The sequence below is a fragment of the Homalodisca vitripennis genome, unplaced genomic scaffold (assembly GCF_021130785.1).
Source record: "Homalodisca vitripennis isolate AUS2020 unplaced genomic scaffold, UT_GWSS_2.1 ScUCBcl_2148;HRSCAF=6618, whole genome shotgun sequence".
Classification (NCBI taxonomy): Eukaryota; Metazoa; Arthropoda; class Insecta; order Hemiptera; family Cicadellidae; genus Homalodisca; species Homalodisca vitripennis.
In genome coordinates this window covers 86,074-108,316 of record NW_025778284.1, presented here as the reverse complement: position 1 = coordinate 108,316, position 22,243 = coordinate 86,074, and the positions used below count along the sequence as shown (strand labels likewise).

The following is a 22,243-nucleotide window of genomic DNA, read 5'->3' as shown; positions in this document are numbered from 1 at the left end:
TATATATATATAGGGTGATTTATATTCATTGAAAATGTGATGTTTTGACTCACTCATTTGAAGTTGCCAAAATGACAGAGGCTCAGCCTTGTTGTCAAGGTCACATATCCGAAGAAGACCAATTCTGAACACTCCTAAATTTGACCGTATAAAATTGGACCTAAATAAATTAGGATGCTATTGTATTGAAATATTTTAAAAAGTATTATGCTTTTTAATGTCTTTTTCATGGTAACGAAACAAATTATTGTCAGTTAAGAGATAGATAATGTTTTAAATGAAATTAGTATTTTAATATTCCATATAACTTTAACCTACATAGAAAACCTTTGAATTTGGCTGCCTTGGCTGTGTTTCATTAAAGCCTATTACTTCCTGGGCTGAAAATTTCCTGTTTTGCCTGCCATAGAGATATAAACATTTATTTTGTTGTGTAAGAGTTAGTTTCTATACGTTTCCGCATAGCTTAGAGAATGAAATGTGATATAGGATTAAACTTTTGCAATTAACTTCACCGATTTACACGACATATGGAATAGCATTAAACTATATGTACTTAACGTTTATTAAGTATGTAAGTACTGCTATCTTAAAATGTATTGAAAGAACAGAAAAAGAGAAATACGAGGTCTGAAACAACAAAAATTAACTTTTCTAATTATAAGAGGCTTATTTGATCCAACAAAATAAAAACAATTTAGATTGAAGTTCCGTTTGGGCTCACTCTAGATAAACTTTGTTATCAAAGTCTCAACGAAGATCCAATCGTTTAATTCTGTGTTTCTAACAAGAAGTTGTTGGAATCGTTACTTCGAAAATTTTGCTTCTTTAGAAAATTGAAAGATATAGAAATATTGCCCAGTTCAGTTATTTACCACTGTATTGATTTGTTTTATTTTTATATTTAGCAGTGAATACCAAATAATAATCAAAACATAGCTTTTCTTCTTTTTGTACTTTACCTGTTAGTAGTATGTCTACTAGTTAAGATTTAAATGGGAACATATGTTATCCATTAGCAATTGGAAATGTCTGATAAATATATATCTAGATGTGTTCTATTATTTACTATAAAATGACACTCACAGTTGTCCAACAATTATAAATTTCTAACACGTAGCTTTTCGATATATAAGATTCCATCGTCTTGAAAATAGTTTTATAATGAGTAGAGCTCCTTCTTTAATAATATATCTAGATGGTATTAATTAAAATTGAATAAATTTTACTTTTATTATAGCAGGCTATATATTTTATTTCAATTATCTTAACCCTTAAACCGAAATAGGACACTTTTGACTCGCCAGGGAAATAGCGGTATGTCAGACCGCCCGATGTTTTCGCCAGAGAAATACCGGTCTGTCAGACCGCTAGTATTTGTTTTTTTTTTTACATTGGAAAAGCCTTTAAAGTTAAATCTTATCATTAAAATGCAAAGCTTAGATAATTAAAGAATGTTATACTTATTATCATCAAGGGTATTTTTGTTGGATTTGAACAAAGGAATAATGAAAAATGACACTTTTTCACATTAAGTTTGGTTTATTGAACATGGTATACGTAATAAAAAGTAGCTTAAATAAGAGTAATCAGCACGAAAACTTAATATTCCTGGATGAATGATGAACACATCATTTCTACCTTGCACAATTTAGGCACACTTTGCGGGAGCATTCCAAACAAATGGCGTTCTCACATTCAATGCATTTGTATTGGGTTTTTCTCTTCTTTTCATAAGGGCATATGCTGCAGGTTTTCCTCTTTTGTAGGCGATCGTCACGCACTTCTCCTCGCTCCTGTTCTTGTCCAAGAACAGAAAGAATGGTCTTTTTCAGGTCTGCTCTCAAGTTAGGCATTTCTAGTCGTCTTCTAATATGAGGCTCTACTAGTTCAAAAGCCAGCTGCTTTATAAACTGAAATCTTGTCAAAACTGGACTTCCCCGATAGCAAAGAAACAATATGAACGCGTTAACACTGGCAATATTAATTATGGCATAAAATACTGCCATTGGCCAACGACGAGTCTTTCGATTACTCCCATAGATAGATGTCTTCATATCTAGGGTATCAACGCCACCCTTAGTCTTATTGTAGTATCCTACAATTTCAGGCTTATTTATTTCAGAATTTGTCTCAATATCGTGGTGCATCGAGGAAATAAGAAGTACGTACGGCCTTATTTTTCTTCGGCACAACAGAAAGTAACGTTGTGTTATTGTGGAAAGCATACAGCGAAGATCCCACACGTCTTTGCCTGTGAGGTAAAAATTCTGGAGGAATCTCTTTTTTGTTTTTTTTTAATAGTGCCAACAAATGTTAATCCCCTTAGTTTCAATTGGTCAACTAGCTCGATGGAAGTGAACCAATTGTCAGCAGTAACATTACGATTGGTTCTTTCTATATGCTTTGTTAATTTTATGACAGTCTGCGTACTCTTCAGTAGTTGTTGTTCATCTCTGGTGAGACCAACACTGTAACAGTTTTTACCAGTGTAAATAAAAGCATTACAGAGATACGAACTACCTGAATCGGCCATACAAAAGATTTTTATGCCATATTTTGCTGGTTTTTTGGGCATATACTGTTTGAAACGGCATTTGCCCCTAAAAGGCACAAGCATCTCATCCACAGTTACATTTGCTTTTGGACAAAACAACCCCCTGCCATTTGAGATTAGTTGATTGAATAAATCAGATATTGCTGCTGCCTTATCTTCTGCCTTGCGCTGTTCTCTTGTCGTGGAGTCGTCAAATCGTAGACAAGATATTAAAATCTCAAACCTTTTACACGACATTGTAGCTAAAAATATTGGTCGCCCAGTAGGATCTTTGTTGAACAGAGATCTCATATCTTCATGTCCAGATTTAAATATTGAGGTATAAAGAAACAACCCTAAAAGAGCTCTTACCTCTACTTGATCACACGGATTGTAATTATACTTTGATGTGTGGTCACTTATTCTTCCTCTAAGCTCCGTCAGCTTTCTATTGGTTTCCTTCACTATAGTATCTATCATACTATCTGTGAAGATCAATTTCCAAACGTCCTTTTTGGTTGGATTTTCGCCCACAGCTTTAGCCTCAGCAGTAAGACCAGACAGCCCCCTAATAATATTGTGAGCTGGCGTTCGCCGATTTCTTGGAGGCTCAACAGTGCTCCACTCATATCCGTTTTTTCCATGTAAAACTTGTGGCTGCGAATCTAGGTAGTTATCTACAGTGACAACACCTACCGCATCCTCCAGCATTATATCTTCATCATCACTGGAGTCATTGTAGTCACAATTGGAGCTGTCGCTGTCTGATGGAACATAGTTGGGATCTTGATCCGAATCGTCAGCTTCTGAACTAACATCAGAAAGGTTATCATCATCGTTCAAGAGTCTCTGGATCCTGGTATCGAAGTCCACATCACTTGCTAAAATCCTTTGGTCACAACTTGATGAAGGTTGTTGATCCATAGTGAATGAACCAGACCTTTTTCCACTACTTCCACTATTTCACTATTTCCACACCCACTATACAAGTCAATTTACAAGTATTTACAAATGTTCACTCTATTAATACATGTCAAGTAAAGATAAACAAAGAAATAAGAAAAGTTCAAAATGTATTTTGAGCTCATTCCAGAAATATCAGTATGTAAGACCGCTAAAACGGGCAGCGCGTAAGAGAAATACCGGTATAAGAGACCGCCAGACTTTTAAAAGACACAACTAACTGGCTTCACAACTGGACTGGAACTGAGCGGGAAGAGTGTTGATCGACCGAAAAAAGAGTGGGGGGAAGGTACACAGGCGCGTACGCCTCAAGGTCAAGTAGTACTACCAACATTCACAAGTCAAAATACCCTAGCGGTCTCCAAGACCGGTATTTCGATTTAAGGGTTATAGTAATCAATAAATTGGTAATATATAGAAAATCTTTTCTAATTGACTTGTGTTTGGTTTTATTTTACAAGTATCTCCCAAAAAGACTAAAGCAAAATATTATTTAATAAAGTTAAATAATATTACTCTCTAATTTTAACTTTGATGCAATGTGTGTTATAATTTTGAGAAATTATATTCTACATTCTATAAATTGAATGTTTTATTATTGCTTTTGCTGCTTCAGTACACAGTATTTACTAGATTAAAAGGGGTGTAACATAAATTATTTCACTGGCCGTCTAAGATTTATACTTTTATATTATAATTGTAAAACTTGTTTAAATCATTCTTCCTTCGTAATAAAACCTCATCCTCTATATTCATTTGAGTATTGCATTAGAAAATTAATGTCGAAAAGAAGTATTTTAATAACAAAATAAAACCAAAACCCTTTTTATCATTGTTACTGAGATTATATGTTTTAGATGTTTTTAGACATTTATGAAACGATAATGTATGTTTTTAATTGAGGAGGCATTGGCCACGCTGTACCATGTGATAGACATATTATATTGAACATTTTAGTTTAAGACCCGTTTATGAGTACAACTTACCACACGTCGCGAGACAGTTGTCACAGAGGTTTTGTTTACAGTTTAAATTATTTAGCTTGTTTAATTCATCAAATATCCTGTGGATAGACCAGACAGACAATCATAGAGAAAAGACATTTTGTATAGCCCCCAGTGCACAAAGAAACTGCGGCTTACTGATGATAAATTCTATTAACGCTCAGCTAAATCTCAGGGATGAACATTTGAACATTATGGAACGCTTTAGTGCTTATGTAGAATGTAAGTTTTAGTTCAAATATCTCACAGATAGGTTGGCTATATGTGTTGATGACTCACTTGTTACAATCTCATATGATAGTACTTAGTTTATTTACAAATTATTGTACTCAGGGATTTTCTAGTTGACATAATTATTAGATATAATATCAATGTGAAACTGTTTGCTAACGCTCAGCCCTATTCTATGGAGCGCCATTTATCATCATCGAATGCGACAGAAACAAAATTTATCTAGTGACCACGTGACTTCGCTAACACTCAGCGAATAATTGTATAAATTTGAAATAGGTTTTGGAGATCTACTCACAATAGCAGGATCTATTACACATGTTTGGCATATTACAACCAATAGTCTTTACGAGTCCATTATTGTTTTATAACAAAGAAAACCGTTATATATAAAAACTAATGTATCCCGAGTGCCACGTAATGTGGAGTTTCATTATTAGTTAACCACTCGGATTACGTTGTACTACTCTTGTTCTGCCTAAAGCAATTAGATTTCTGTTATCGTTTCTCAGAACAGTTGTATTTAATTAGTATATGGTTTACATTCATTGCATTTCACGACAAAAATGTTATTACACACAAAAGTACACATCATTCAATAATATGACATGCTTCACTTATGGTAATGCATAATATAACTCCTTATATTGGTAACCTGCATAGGAATCCCATTTAGTCCAATAGTTATAAATAATTCTGAGTATGCAAACGTGCCTAAACGTGTACAAAAGACACATGTACTCGTATCTTTAGCAGCAAAATATTAAATTTTATAGAAACTAAAAGAATTTTAAACGTAAAGATATATAACATATACAGATTTCTTTAGATCTTCGCATATTAAAATAATCCTAGGTTTACAAGAAACGTGGTATAAACTTGTATAACAATGACAGAAAATAATTTGTAATTTAAAAATACGTGACATCAAAGAATATTACAAAACCAAACATGTGAGAACTGTTGTTGACATTACATAAATGCAGCTTAATATCACTCCAAAGCCACATTAAACTTACATGAGTATGCAAATACATTAAGTTAACTAGCCACGTCCATGTTCATGCGTTTAGTGTTACATATGAACTATGAAATGTCTGTGGTGTAATATACCAAGTATATTTACTGGTGTAATATATCCTGTGTATTTACTCGTGTGGAAACAACAGTATATTGTGTGCTCCGACATTAATGCGGGTTATTTGTCAATAAGTTTCGAAAGTATTTACGTAGAATGAAGACTAAAGTTTTGACTGCTTTTAGCATTTATTTAAATATTTTTTTTGTAATTAAAAAGTAGAGCAAAGGATAAAAAGGTACTGTAATTCATTATTTTTTTGTCCTTGACATTGCAAGACACTGTATTTTATAAACAATTATTTTTGATAAATAGAGATACTGACATTATTGTCTTAATCTAATAGTACTTGACGGTATACTCTTAGATCAGAAAAATGTCATGGTTGTGTACAGATAAGAAGTGCAAAGATTTCAGGCAAGGTTTGAACACGCAGCATATATAATGCCAAAGTCTAAGGAACTTCATGGAATCGGTTTCAGTATCAAAATCTACCCTATTCTATAGGAAAAAAACCATTTTGAGTGGTAGTCCTAGTTTTTCAGTTTAAATCTGAGGATTAGGGCAAATTTAAATCCTCGAGACGTAGTATTGTTTCCATTAATTTAAAACTAGCTATTTTAGACTAAGCATTAGACCAGCTTGTTACTTTTAAGAAATGAATTTATTCACTTTGTTTATTGAAGATCACCAACAAGATTGAATGATAAATATGAATTAACATGAATAAATTTAAATAATTCAAAACTACAAACTAGTCTATATGTGGCATGTAAAAGTTATGGAATTCTATAATTATTGACTAAAAAAATAAATTTTACCAATCATTATATTTACGACTTGGATTATTGATTAAATTTTATTGCAACTTTATAATTCCCTTTGAATGACGACGTGTGCCGCAAGCGCACGACTCTTTCTATTCGAAAAATGCCAACATGATCGCCGAGCGCACGGCACAGAGTTATGATAGCCATGCCGACGTGCACTCCAGTAGCACGTCTGGTTTTTTCTGATTACTTGATTATAATTTTCGGCCAAATGCCGAATTGTCTGTTTACAAGCTATTACGTATTTTGGAACAGAATTATAGATTTAGATAATGTTTCCAAGTGTTAAAATAATAATAATAATTCACTATTATTATTATTGTATATAATATTTTATAATTTTTAAAATATTTATATTATGAATAAATTAACTTTGTAGTGTGAATTAATTTTAGTAATGTTTTTGTAACTATTTGAAAAATTAAGAAACATATCAAGTGTAAATAGACGTTGCTTCATGTCAAATACAAACATACTGTTTTGAGAAATTAGTTATATATATATATATATATATATACATATATATATATTTTTCAAGGTAGGCGCTTCAATTTTTGTATTTTAACTTCTAAATTTAATGTTGACTAGGCCTAATATCCTAGCTGTTTATATACGCTTTTTGTAACCCACTTATATAGCCTCAAATTACTTTTCATGTGTTTAAATATTTTGTTTATACATATAAACAACCAAATTATATAACCATACACATATTATTAGGTTTTTGTTATAAACAAACCAAATTTTATATATATATATATATATATGTATATGTACAATTACAACACACACACGCGCGCGCGCGCGCGCGCGATCTCTAACCTGGGACCACGAGTACTATTTTTATAATATTCATTAAATTTTCACAAGCGATTTACAGCATTTTTCTTCTCTAGAAAAGTATAACGTAATAAATTAAAGCGACACTTCCATTGAAGAACTTAATAAAAGTTACATGTTTTAAAACGCCAGTTATTTTTGACTGAAATATTAAAATTCTATACTTTAGGTATAGTATTGTCTAAGTATAACACGTTCACTACCAATTGTTCACAATCTGTGTTATGTGTGCCAACATTAGGCACAACACCGCTCGGTAGTCAAAGTTTGAAACAGTTTTGACAACTTACAGCCTAGTAAAGCACCGTTAACTTCGAAAAGCCGTTTAAAAACCAATGAAATTTAATTTTAGATTTTAGTGACCGTTGGTAGTTTCAAGTGCCTTCTTAAATTTAATTTTTAACTCCATGCCAAGTAAAGATATTCTTAAAATAAACATATATTTTACTTTACATATACTGTTATGTTTAGCAATAACATTTTGATATTAACCGATTCTTTCCTAAATTGACCTGTAACACAGTCTTGGAGGACAGTCACAGGAGCCATTGAAGAGACCCGTCTCATGAGTGGTCCTTCTTCCTATGAGGGAGATAAAGGTGGCCAGTATCATGAAAGATTTCAATTAAAAAAATCATGTAACCTAATAGCATATCTATGTTCTTAATCAAAATGTGTTTCAGTCACATTTGTATTCAGTGTCAAAATGTACTATTATTTTTTGCACAAACCGTCTTCTCCTCTGCATTAAAAATGGCCTAATTGATACCTATCAAAGAAGGCGATTCGGGTATCTCAAGAAAATATTCACCGTTTTGTACTTTCCCGTAAAAAGTGAAACTTTTAAAATGCTTTCTTCTCAAGATAAAAAGAATATTCATATTTCTGAAGTTATATAACATGAAAAGTTTGGGTCCAACAAATGCAAATAGACTATCAATGATAGTCAGTAACAGTTATTTTAGACTGACCTGCTCAAGACACTTCCTATATTTCACTATTGGTTATAACACTATTTTTAGTGAAATGTTAGTCAGGTTTATTATTCGAATACTAAAATAAAAATTCCCTTCACATAACTGAATAACGGGATTTCATGAATTATTTGATAAAAACTACTAGGAAAATATAACATGTAGATTATTCTTTAAATCAGTAAAAAAATATCCTTTCTTCCAATTAGGTAAATCAAGGGTCTTTGTGTAAAACATACTGGAAGCCTGCACCTCTTGCTTGCTATCTTGAAAAAATGCATTAAATATTTAACACATTTAATGCAAATAACGTTTCAATACAGGAACTATTAAGAGAGCTATAATAGTTTGCGACAAAATCAGTTTGAGCGCAGCGATTAAGCGACGCAACCAATAATCAACCTGAACAGATACATTTTTTTTGGTCTGACTATTACGCACAACATTTACCTTTTATTCTTCTATGTATCTCCTACAGTTTACGAGATACTTTCAGTTTGCATACAGTTTGTAACATTCTTAGTAGTAATTATATTCACAATTTCTAAATTACAGAATATTAAAATATATACCTCTTTAAACTGTGCTGTAGATTTGACAAATGATAGGTATTGAAGATTTTGATTCTTAAAGTTTACGACAATTGTTAACACTACATTGTACTGTTATAGTTTTTACTGAGCAATTTTTAACACGCGACCCCCACAAAAACTGTAAATAAATTAGCTGAAAACAAAGAATATCCGGGGTTCCCCGTAACCCTATTAACTGATACACCACTGACATGATACATGCATGCAAGAGGTCCAATAACTTGGTTTCGTTGAACTAACGAAATGTTTTAACGAAGGGTACATGTTTCTAAAATGCCTTTATTTGTATATAATTAATTTTAAAACATGTAATTCTGTTCCAATTTGTTATTAAAATAATAAAAAAGGTACATGGAAACACGAAACGTTTGCCGGTTAAATAGATATGATATAAGGCGGGCAAATATAATGTAATCAGTTTTACGTTCCTGTTGCAACGTAAGTACTGCAACGTAAGTTGTTGTTGTAGGGTAAGTTTTTCCATACCCTTGATGGTAAAATCCCATTATTGCTTTAATTTATTGTTCTGTTCTTTAGGAAAAATATGAATTAATTACTCTAATATGCAATTCTAGTTTTTACGAAAAAAGAGTTAATAATTGAATTACTGGCTATTCTACACCTCGAGTAACTTCTACCTAAAATATAAAGCTTTAAAAAGAATTTTTTAAATCTGTATTTTTTTTTAAATCCGATGTGGTCTCTCAAGAATCATAAGGATAAACAAAATTGTGAATAAAAGCTTTAAGCCCTTTTCAGCTGTTCTGTACGTCAGGTTTGAACAGCCCTTTTTTTTAATAATACGAATTTTTCGTTTTCTAACTCAAATGTATTTAAAACAACCAATTGCATAAATGTATCTTAAGAAGCTAGGTGTTAAACCAATAAGTAAAAATATTGAAAGTTTGGAATAAGTTTTTAAAATTATATGTATTCTTAAAAAATGATTTCTAAAAACAATCGCCATTAAAAAGTGTCCACGTATACATAAGTTTCCATGTTTTACCTAAGAATATCCTAAAATATATACAGATTCTTCCTTGAAATCTCAGGATTTACACAATAACGGTATTTCCATCTGTATGTCTCACGTAACATAAAGTAATAACACACAAGTATACCTTAGACATCATTCACAATTAACTACCGAAATAATTAGAGAGCTTATGACTTTGAATATTGATTATCTCAACGTTAGTTCTGAAACCGCACATCTCCGTTCGCACACACCAAAATAGACAATTAGCAAGCGAGTCCCCATGGGATGGCGGATTAGAAATCAACCTATAAGAAAACAAAAAAACAACCGTGGATAACATGCTCATATTCACTTTTTACTAGTCTGGAGGTCACGAACACAAAGTAGAACAACACAATTTTTCTTTAACCAAGATAAAAACCCTTTCTATCAAGATAACAAATTGGCACAGACTGATTAAAACAAACGCATTACTAGAGTCTACATAATATTTCAGGTATATGTCTCAGGTGCACCTGGATAAAAAAAATTAGGAACAGTCATAATTTAAAACAAGAACTGCCAATTCCACCCGGTATCCTTCGGTTAAGGGCGGGCTCCTAATGAATCCAAGAAATAAAACTAAATAGCATTTCAACTAAATTTAAAAACTAAATAACAAAATGTAAACTATTATAACAAAATAAATTAATTAATAAATAAAAAATAGCAGGGTATCACAGACGTTGACTAGTGGTGATCAGCTCATCATGGATGCCAGTTTTCCACCAGAGCAGGAAAACCCTAGATACTGGTTTCCGCGACTACCCATGATAAGAGAGCAGGAGGAGGTAAGAGCTCCTCTCTTGGACCTCGTCAGTGCGAAAGAGCAACTTAAGCCAGCATGTTAGTAGTAAAATTTAAAAAAAAGTAACAAATATAATTTTTAAAATGTATAGCTTTATTACACGTTTCCATTAAAATGTAAGAATTTAGAAGTTCCTTGCCACTCTGAAGAGGATGTGCAGAGCGCTCTCAAACAGAACAGTCAGTGCCTTCTGCAGCCACAACGAACAACACTTACAAATACTATATAAATACACATATACATGAGCCGGGGAGAACTGGGCTCAAGACTTAGAACCGGCTCAGTTCAATTCATGTTTATGACTATAATACATGATATCAGTAGCTTACTGCAGACCTTGGGCCGTACTCATCCTCAAACAGGTGATTTGCTCATGGGTATGTTAAGTCTGAGTCTTTAGAATATTGAAATGTAAACAAATATAAATATTCGTAAAGTTGTCAAAAATGGTAGTAAAATTTGATACTTATAACCTAATTTGAAAGAATATTAACAAAAAAATATTCGTTTTTTATTTTAGTTTTTAAACTTTACATTGGCATGTTATAGCGCCACATACTAAAGTTACAAAACAACGAATAATTGTGTTAGTCAGAAGTTATTATAAAAGATATTGACAACATTAATATAATGCAATGTATGCTAAAATACAGAGGTTGTGTTTGGAGGGAATTCAATATGAGTTGGAGTAGTAGTACTGTTGTGTGGTCAGGTACAGAGTAACTTAATTGTTAGACATTGCTGTGTCTGTTCCCTTCCTAATTCAAACCGAGCTCCGTAGAGTTGTGCAATTATGCATGATTCAATGAGCTTATTTAGCGATGGCACTTTTAATTTATAGTACTAAACGATTTTTACCTCTTAACGCCTAAATTATGAATTTTGTTAAAAAATATAGTTTCTGTTATTTTACATATCAGTGGTATATAGATACCAAAATCAACATTTATTTAAGATCTTAAGCCAGGGGGTATGTTTTAAGGGTTTGAATGAAATAAGATACAGTCGGCTATAAAGGGAAAAAAATATTTATTGTAAATAATTTTTATACGTAGAATACATACAGAAAACAATTATTCTCACATCAACTAACGATTAAAGTCAGCAAAGCAGTTTCTTTTCATCGAAAAGGATACGTGGACATCACACTTTTTACACTTGATATTTCTAGAGGCTTACATCCAGGGTACTTGCACCTCTGCCTATCTGCTGTCATAAATCCAAAATGACTAATGTGATCCTTCCTTGTAGTGTGTTCAGGAATAGGCTTTGCCGGCCCTGTTCTAGCCTTTTGTGCATGCAAGTCGTCTACATCATCAGCTGATGGTCGCCCTCTCTTCCTTTCAAGTGACTCGGCAATGTCAGTACGAAAAGAGAGCAAGTCCTTCTGATCTTTTTTTGTTAAATTTTTAAGCTCACAGTCTTTTCCGTACAACAACCATCCATTGCATATTGCCACATCAATGAAGTGAAAAAATCTATGCTAGTACTTTCTGGAGTTGATAAACGTTCTGTAGTATGATACTAGACCATCAAGTAGGTCAACCCCACCCATGAATTTATTGTAGGTTTTGATAGCTTTTGGGCATGGTACTTAGATATCTGTTTTTATTTTTTTTTTTTTTTGTCATAGCGGCTGTCTTCAGTGAGTGGGGCAGAGCTGCTGAAGGTGGAAGCAAGTTTGACGTCTCTATTCTATTGTCAAACCATTTTAGTGCTCTCACTTCATAGCCTTGAATTGTGGCTGTTTATTCTTCGTAGCACTCTCGCCCAAGGCGCTTCATATCCTTGTCTTCAAAGAATACCAATCCTGGAAAACGGTCAGTTCGGATCGTTCCTAAAGCACCAATGCCTAAGTCTGCTAGTGTGACCAAATAAATTTAGGGATGCGAACCAATTGTCAAAGTATAAAATATGACCCGCATGCCTTGGAATTGTCTCCGTTAGTAAAAGAACAACATAGCCGCTGGCTCCTATATCAGGAATATAGGATGGCTCCTATATCATATTTGATACAAACTTAAATAGTTGAAGTTTTCCACATTGCCTGATGTGTCATATATGATACAAACTGTTATTTAGGCCTTTAAATAAAAAAAAACCTAAATACTATTAGTTTCACAACTCATTATCTTAGCTAAACATGTTTACATTAAAAAATAAGTTTTATATATGTGTTACGTACCTACAGTTTGTAAAAAAAATGTTGGAAGTAAGCAGTCAACAATTACAGCCAAAACCATGGATACCATATGATGACGAAACATATGTTGATCAGTCAAACACCACCAGAGGTGAAAAAAGGCCCTTTTAGGTTTGTAAGGAACTAACAATCAATATAAAGTCTGTTACATGCAGCAAATAGCCTATTGAGAGAACTAAAAAAAAACCTTAGGTATTGTATCAAATATGATACATGCGGCGTTAAGAGGTTAAGGGAAAATGTTATTAATTTACTTGTCTCCCAATGAATTTTCATTTATCAAACCTGAAATCCTAAATATTATACACCAGGAGACAAGTGCTAATATGAACTGTATAATTCATATACTGTATATCATAATGAACTGATAAGACATAAACTCTTCAAACAGACTGTTCATATTGTGTCTAAGTTACACTATCAGTAACGTGACACGCCTATTTTGCACATTACATTGACCTTATGGCAATTTGTGTCTATGTCTTAATTATATAGTATAGTTGATGTAGCATTTCATAACAGTCTTTATAATTGAGCATTGTCGTTATCATTGTGGGGGCAGCCAGAGTAAAGAATATTTATTTAGTTCGCCGACGAGAGAAATATGTTATGGACCCTGGAAGAAGATTTACTTCAATCTCACTGTTGAATTTACAAAAGTGAACCTATTACAATAAAACAAAGTCATTATAATAAATAAACCTTCCGGCTTAGTAATAATAAACGAAAATAATTTCACGTGTACCCTCAAAGTCCAAATGTCAAACTAAAAATGTATTATTAGTTTAGGTGTTTAATTTGTACAACACTGATAAGACAGTAGGTCTCAGTGTTGGCCTGTTAATATTATCGAAATATCTTAAAACTTCTAGAAACCGTATAATTAACATATATAAACATTAAGAGAAAACACTGTATAAATACAAAAATCAAACAGCGTATAAAATCTTTGTAAAAAAGTTACTCGTTTGAGATGCAAATTTAACGGCCACCATCTAGAAAGCCCTAAGGGTTATCAAAACTTATGAAGCATAAATTATTAAGTACAAATTTAAATCATAACGTAACCTACTCTGATCTAAAATATAATTTTAAACAATTTATTAGCAAAATCAGCTAGATATTTAGCATTTGAGTGAAAAACGTTGCTGTAATAATTAATTACAGCAATTAATAATCCGTATGCAGGGAACCGGTTACGAGTTATTACAAACTAACAAGATTTTTTAGTTACTTATAATGACTCGCAAAGGACAGTCTACACATAGGAATCTTTCTTTGATTAATATCAAGTTTTTAAGGGACAATATGTCAACGAGTTATACCGATATGATTTGAAGTAGGGAAAAGAATTAGAAATCTACCTTATTAATTTTCAAGGATACCGAGGACCCTATTGAAAGTGTTGCGAGTGGAGCCTCTGCAGCAGGAAAGATTAAACCTGTAATCAATTGATTTTAAAAGCGGATATTACGCATACTGTTTCCAGAATTAATAATTAAATATATATTGTTCGTTATATTGTTTCCTGAATTAAATAAATAATTATAATACTTCCTACATAATTTTAAAGGAATGAAAGAAAAAATTTTACAACACACACACAAACCCCCACATAAACATCATTTGAACATTGTTTCTGGAACATTTTTGTTTTTTTTTTTATTTAAAAAAGTTTTTTTTTTACTCTCAGTGTCACAAAATCAAATTTTCATACGTATTTTACTTTTTCCCCCATCTATTAGTGGGTAAATAAACTAACCTTTCAGGGTTTGAATTGACCTATTGATCAAGATTACCTGTAACCGCAAGGGAACTTTGGGTATGCATTCGACGTAACTTGCCGGTGAAATGTATGGTTAACAGGTTTCCGGTTCCTGCGGAAAGCTCGTGAATGTTTACGGGTTCACTTTTCTTTGTGTTTCATTCGTTCCATTTCCCACTGGCCAAATGATTTACATTTTGTTTAATTTATCTCCACGATATGAGTAATACGATTATTTTTCTGTTTTTCACCCGAAGATAAAATATACCAATAAGAATTATTTTCTACGTCCTTAGCCCCAGAAACAATTGAAATAAAGTGTGTGTTGTTCCGACAGTAATAACATAAGTATAAACCTTGCCAACTTCTGTTTAGAATCACTTACGCGTTCTGACAGCATTATATACTTATTGACAGCATTTAAGAACTTACAATACACAAGATACATCGGTATTGCCTTAGCCATAACTGGTAGGCGATAAGTAATAAGGCTATTGCACAACATGCATCACTATCATAGTTCACTTATAAAACACGATACGAACTCACATAAGTTGATAGCCCAACGTACACCAAAATAACTGGCAGACATACTGCAAATTAAGTCATGTGACCGTTTCGTTACAGTTATTTATATTTTTAGTGAAAGTATTAACAAGTTTGAATAAATTTACAGAGTTTAAGAATGTATAAAAAATATACAATGAAAATTGTTATTTAAGAGTTAAAATATTGATTTGTTCGGTAAAAAAACTACTTAACTACAAAATTTTAGGTCATCTTCCATATAAAGGGGCAATGGGTAGTACTATCTTGCTACCTATTTATACCTAGATGTTATTATTGATATTCAGTGCCTGCTAACCTCCTCATGATGGATGTTACATAAGATATCGACAGGAGGCAGAACCTATTACCTGCCCTGAATATCCTGCCTTTCGGGACGCAGTGCACAAGACCTTTTAGGACAATGTTTAACAAGACATTTCTTCATCGTTTAGTTTAGTCAAAATGGAAAGTAACAGTATGTATATATATATATATATATATATATATATATATATATATATATATATTTGAAAAAACAAAATGTACTTATTTATTTTACTTTTGTATTGCAAACTGGTAAAAAACGTTAACATGTTAAGTAATAATAGCCTAACATGTAATAATTAGAAACATACTGTATAAATTGTAAAGACTAGTGGCTATATGCAGTCTCTCGATTGATTTATATCCAATACAAAAAGACTGAGAAATAAAACACGCCATATAAACAAGGACACACATGGCCACTGCGTCATTTCCCGCAGCTGAACCTGAATGTATGCTTCCGTTCAGGTCAACTTTCTGGTTCACTGCTCATGCCATTTATTTTACAGTAACCACAGTACAAGTATTTATTATAAAAACTGTCCTTGTCGTTTTTTACAATCTAATGTGTTAATTTCCTAACCATTCATTTATTCTATAAACTTAGTAATTCATGATTTTAAAACACATATAGTATTGTACTAAACATAACAAACATTAAAGTAAATAATCTATGTTTTTCTCAAATATTTGAAATTAGTTTGGTTTATACAAGAGGGAATTATAATCTAAAAAAATGTCGTATATTTAAGTTAGACATTGTACAATAAGATTTGTTTTTAATACGCGTAGTTTAACTTTTCAATCCATAAAAGCGAGCAGTTTTCAAATGTACCTTATCTTAAAAGTTTCTTACTTTCTCTCAAATACATATAACATGTATTAGAGATTTAATTAATATTCAAGCTAATTATTAATTTAAAATGTCTATGTTTTTAAATGTTGAAATCTATAGCTTTCAAACTATTAAATTAGTAATATACCTGTTGTATAAATGGAATGCATTGTGTTGTAGCAGGAAAAATAAATTGAGTCTAGTAAAAATAATTTATTAAGATTTTTTTTGGGAATGGGAGTTTAGATTGGGGTATTTTTATGAATATTTTTACATATGTTTGACAGTATAGAATACTTTAACTCTTAATTTACATTTTGAAAGTGTAGAGCCACAGCAACAAAGAGACTATTGATTTATCCTTTCATCGGTGGTGTTTTTTGTTGTTATTGCGTTTTTAGTAGGGAACGTCCAAATCAAAATATATTTACTTTTGATTGATATTCTATTGACCAATGTATTTTAAAATAACAGTTTTATTCACGTAAAATTAAAGGTTTTATTTTTCTAAATCCTGCAACAAAAAGTTATGAACTAAAATGAATATTTATATCTAAATAATATCTGTTAATTCTGTCATAAATGTAATAGTAACGACCATATGAATACACAGTATTTTAATACATTTGGTTGAACTTGGATACTTAACTCTGTACAGGTAAACCTATCGAACTAAAGCTTTCTAATTGCAACGTTGTAAAATGGAATGAATCGAGACGCTAGCGTTCACTTGGCCGGACACTTCACTACCTGCCTTCAAACACAAGGGTGGTTTTTATCTTGAAAGTCTGCCAATATCCTGAAAGAGAAGTCGGAACAATCGCAGGCGGTCGTTGCGGTGGTTGGTGGTTTGAGGGGTTGGATCTCAGAATTAAGTGACTGGTTGTACTTAGCACACCAAATGAATAGTAATAATTTATGTTCTGTGTAACTAATAAAGTTGAATAAATCTAGATGTAAAATTATGAATTCTTCAAACGTATTCACTAAACTATACTGAAATGACCAATCCTGTCCAAATTAATTGAAGGTTTTTCTCCAAATAACGTATTGGAAAAAACATCTATCCATTTAAGAAATCGTATGACATGGCATATTTTTGATGTTTTGCATCAAGATAAAAGAAAATCATTATTATCAAATTGGCTAGAATATTATCAAGATAAAATTGAGGATTGTTTTACATTAAAAGGAATACACGAAATAACAATATCCTGATGTAGATTACAACAGAATGAAATTAAAGTACATGGAACAAGCTTATCAAATCATGTTGAAGACAACAAATCTATTTGGACTAAATTAAGATAACATTTTAAATAAATTTTACATATTTTTTTATTGCCAGTATCATTCCCTCCGTACAAAACTACTATTCCACCAAGATTAAAGTATAAAAATTTAACGTCGTATGGAATTTATCAAATGTTATGGGCAGTGGTCGCATATATTTTCTTGATTCTGGTTTGCTTTTTTAAATTTTGCTAAGCAAACTGAATTTTCCCGGACATTTGACCATAGTTCAGTGAAACAAGAAATCAGTAACACTACGTTTCAAAATCTGTAATCACCATCATTCAGAAGGAAAGTGAGTGCTCTGTATGATGTTACCTAATGCTGGGGCATCGACTCTCATTTATAGTTTTTCTGTTAGTTATCAATTAAAATAATTCCCTTTACACTGTGCACCTAATCTCTATTCTTTTTATTGTTACCTGATATTTTTTAAATGTTGTTAGTATATATAAGTATATCTATATATTAATATATTAAATATATATGTAAATATATATAGTTTATTTCTTAGTTATAATACAAACTCCAGCCCTATACACGGGTGAATCAATCCCACTCTAGTTTATCCTACTGTTATCTTAGATTATTTACTGATGTTAGTCCTTTTTATATAGTTTCTTTCCTGTTTTTTCCTTCACAGTATTTTTATTAATTGCTGTTATTTCTTATTTTGATAACTCTCCTTATACTCTAAGTTCTATAGCTATAAACTGTTTACTATCCTTTACACCTTTTAGTATTGTTACAGTTGTTGCCTATGTTGTTTGTTGGTCATGCCCTTTATTGTATATTACTATTTACTCTCTGTCCTGTTAGCTCCTTAGAAAACTTTAGTACATCTTGCCCATAATTATTTTTTTTTATTTTGTATAAACTTGGCGATTCGCGTTGAAATAAATTAATAAATAAATCTGATCTCTTGTTCGGGTAAACAACTAACCTAATACATAATTACAAACAGATTATAATAAACAAATCATACCAAAGCGTTGTGGCACGCCTAAGTCAGGAATCACAACCACCATGTTGTTTGCCAACTTCACTAACTCTAAAAACATGCGCTTAATAAAAAACTATGCACAACACTACATCATTGAAACTGAAATACAGAATACACGTCACAATACGTCTGCATTCGTCTACTAAACACCTACAAAAGACCAGAGGGCACTAGCCAATGGCAATCGTCACGGCTCACAAAAACAAGTCAGGGCGGAACGAAAATCCAAAAACGTTTAAAATATTATTACAACCAAAGCACTACTTTCATTCGATAAGTAGATTATAACTTCAAACACTGGTAGTGCATTACAGTATTTTCCTTTAATGGCTAAGATATAAAAGTCAATATTGACTGATACTCTAGAAAACTCAATATACAAGCCAGGTGGCACGACAAAACACTCTAGGTTTAGACCACAATCCCATCAGTTTCTAACGTCACAAGCGATGTTTACTTTTCCTGAAGCCAATCTTATCTTTCTGAACCTCTGTCACAACATACAAAGCAACTGAAGACTTTCTATATGAATTTCCCAGAGTCTTCATTGTCACCAATCTTCGAAAATCGAAATTATTCTATTCTAATTTCTACATTTATAGTTTCCATTTAAATTTAAAATGAGGTTTTAACGTGTATTTAATCACTGCTTTTAATTCCCCTGTTTTAAATCTTATAAACCAAAGATTTATTGAATTCAAAGAAATAAGCTTTAACTCGTTGGATTTTATCGTTACAAATACATAAAACACTTGATTTATCATTGTTTTTTGATTATAATTCAAGAACTAAATCATTAATAAAACGTTGGTAATAGAATTCGTACTATATATTACAAGTAAAACGAAGAATATCCGAATAATATGTACAACAAAAACATGAAGGATGAACATTATATAATAGTTGTTTCACATAATTTATTCATAATTTAATTATTAATACTTATTTTTAATCTTGTTACACTTGTTGGCCATCTTTATTTTTTGTAATAGTGTAAAATGGTGTATGCCGTTGGTAAATAAATAAATAAATAAATAATGATTTTAAATAAATCATTAAAAGGAGAAAGCTGTGTGCTTCAATATTACATTTATTGTTACATCTTGTACGTCATTTTTGTAAACCTAACTTCAGTTTATTAATAGAACCATGTATTTGGCACATTCAACAAAGATATACATCAAACAATTTTCGAGCCTACATCTCTAATTTATAACGTTGAGCTTTTAACGCACTAAACGTAGTACAAACTAAACTTAAGAACATAATATATTGTAAGTAAAAGAAATTAGGTAGGCTACAAGTATACAAATAATAAAATAGATTAATATATAAAATAGTTTTATATATATATATATATATATATATATATATATATATTTATATAAAATTTCCAGTCTGGTAAGAACTATAAAAACAGTGCCACTTCCGAGAACCAAGTCAAAACGCATGTCGCAAACGTCAAGCAAGGAGGATAACTAGGGAGAAAAATCAATATCGGTGCTTTCTGTATAAGCAGTTTTTAAATGTATCCAAACAATAAAATCTTGTTGTTTCTAAATTACAAACTACATAATAGTTATGAGTTAATGTGAGTAAGGAAATATTACGGCCAAAAATCTTCTAATGAAACTATTGGGTAACAACGATCTAAATAAATTATATACAAATTATATAGCTATATAAATTTATTTCTTCAATAACGTTTACTCAGAATAAATATTTTAGCAGCAAGTAAGCTTAAGATTCTCTGATCAGGTCCTCGATTGATTGTGTTATCCATTCTCCGGAGAATATGACAGCTATAATTCAGTTACAGATTCTCGCCAAATCAGCTCACTCTTTCTCAGTTGTCACTTTAAATAACGTTTCATCCTACACAGATTTAAATTTAACTATTCTAACAAATTGCTCTTTGTTATAAACACTACATTCTACTTGTTCTCTCATTCTTTTTTTATTTAACGCGTTTAATCCACCGAATTTATGATAAGGTGTGTTTTCCTATTTTTGGCAAACATATGCAAATCAATATACTAATAAATATTGGTTTCTAATCCCTTGATACAAATTTTAATCTGGTAGATATTATTCGGCAAGATATATACAGTGATTATTAAGTTGACGAAGTTTATTTGGTCCCATTTGCCTACTTTACAATTAATTACATTGTAATTCATAAAAGAGTAGACCGAATAAATTGTTTTAGTGACTTATAATAAGTTATTTTAAGGCCATGAAATATAAATGAAAAGTACATTACAAATGTATGTTTAAGCTTTAATATAATATTTGATCAAATAAGTCATGTTAAAATGTAACGTGGATGTTTAATAAATGGCAACTATATGAATACAATACGGTATAAGGTTTGTGTAACACTTCTGCTTACTGATCTAGGAATTTGAGGTCTTAAAAGTGTCGACACTAGTATAAATCTATGTGATGATACATATTAAAATCCACATGGGATCGTATTATTATCCTAAATTTAGATACCTAGGATGTTATTATAAATGTTCAGAAGAAAAGAGAGCAGATACGTAACTGGTTAGATTCCAAATAAGGATTCGCTAAAGAAAGGTAGCGGAAATAACAAGGTGCATTGCAGTAAATGTTTGTTCAGATAGCTGTGTAAACACATTATTATTATAACAATTAAAATAAAGCCTCTTATAGAAAAATATACAGTAGAAAAAATAGCACAGCGTTTACTATTATTTTATGTTGAATTTTAAAACCAAAATATTGAAGAGAATGATAAGAAATAATTTCTTTTCGTTTTGAAGTATGTAAATTCTGAATAATACATAAACTTTAGTAAATTATGACAGATGCAGAAAACAATGTTATGAAATCCACTTTCAATTCTTAATAACACAGCATAGTTATTCTTCGGATAATTTGCACGAAGCATTAACTCAGTCTGAGGTGAGCGGTATTATTTAAACACATATAGTTTTTGAGAGCACTTTAAAAAAATGGCTAAATTTCTGTAATAAATAAAATAATATTTATTAATATTCCAATCAAAATTTCTTAAAATTATTGAATTATAATTATATTATTATTAATATTTACATAGTATTATTTTATTACATATATTTCACAAATAAATTTATTTTTGAAAAATAATATATATTCAAAAAGTTCTTCATCCCATTAGAGTTTGGGTTGCTTGGCCAATATAAGAAAAAGAAGAATGCAAATCCAAGGATTTTCTAAAGGATTATTTCGAATCAGCATTAACACCAAGTGCAAACACTACATTATTTAGGCTGATCTAATACTGAAACGCTAATAACGTACTATAATCACAATTATCATTTATAACGTTATAAGATGTAAGCGATCCTACGAGTACAACGTATACGACATTGCTCTAGTAGAGACAGA

General features: G+C 31.3%; 1 protein-coding gene across 1 annotated transcript; it reads right to left on the bottom strand.

Moving 5' to 3' along the window:
• Positions 1-2,212: 2,212 nt before the first annotated feature.
• On the bottom strand, positions 2,213-3,460 carry LOC124371864 (piggyBac transposable element-derived protein 4-like). Its single transcript, XM_046830232.1, has one exon. It carries the CDS (start codon positions 3,458-3,460, stop codon positions 2,213-2,215), a length of 1,248 nt encoding a protein of 415 aa, XP_046686188.1.
• Between the last annotated feature and the right edge of the window lie 18,783 nt (positions 3,461-22,243).

Coding starts and splice junctions, on each gene's coding strand:
- LOC124371864 (XM_046830232.1), bottom strand. CDS start 3,460: ATGGATCAACAACCTTCATCAAGTTGTGACCAAAGGATTTTAGCAAGT.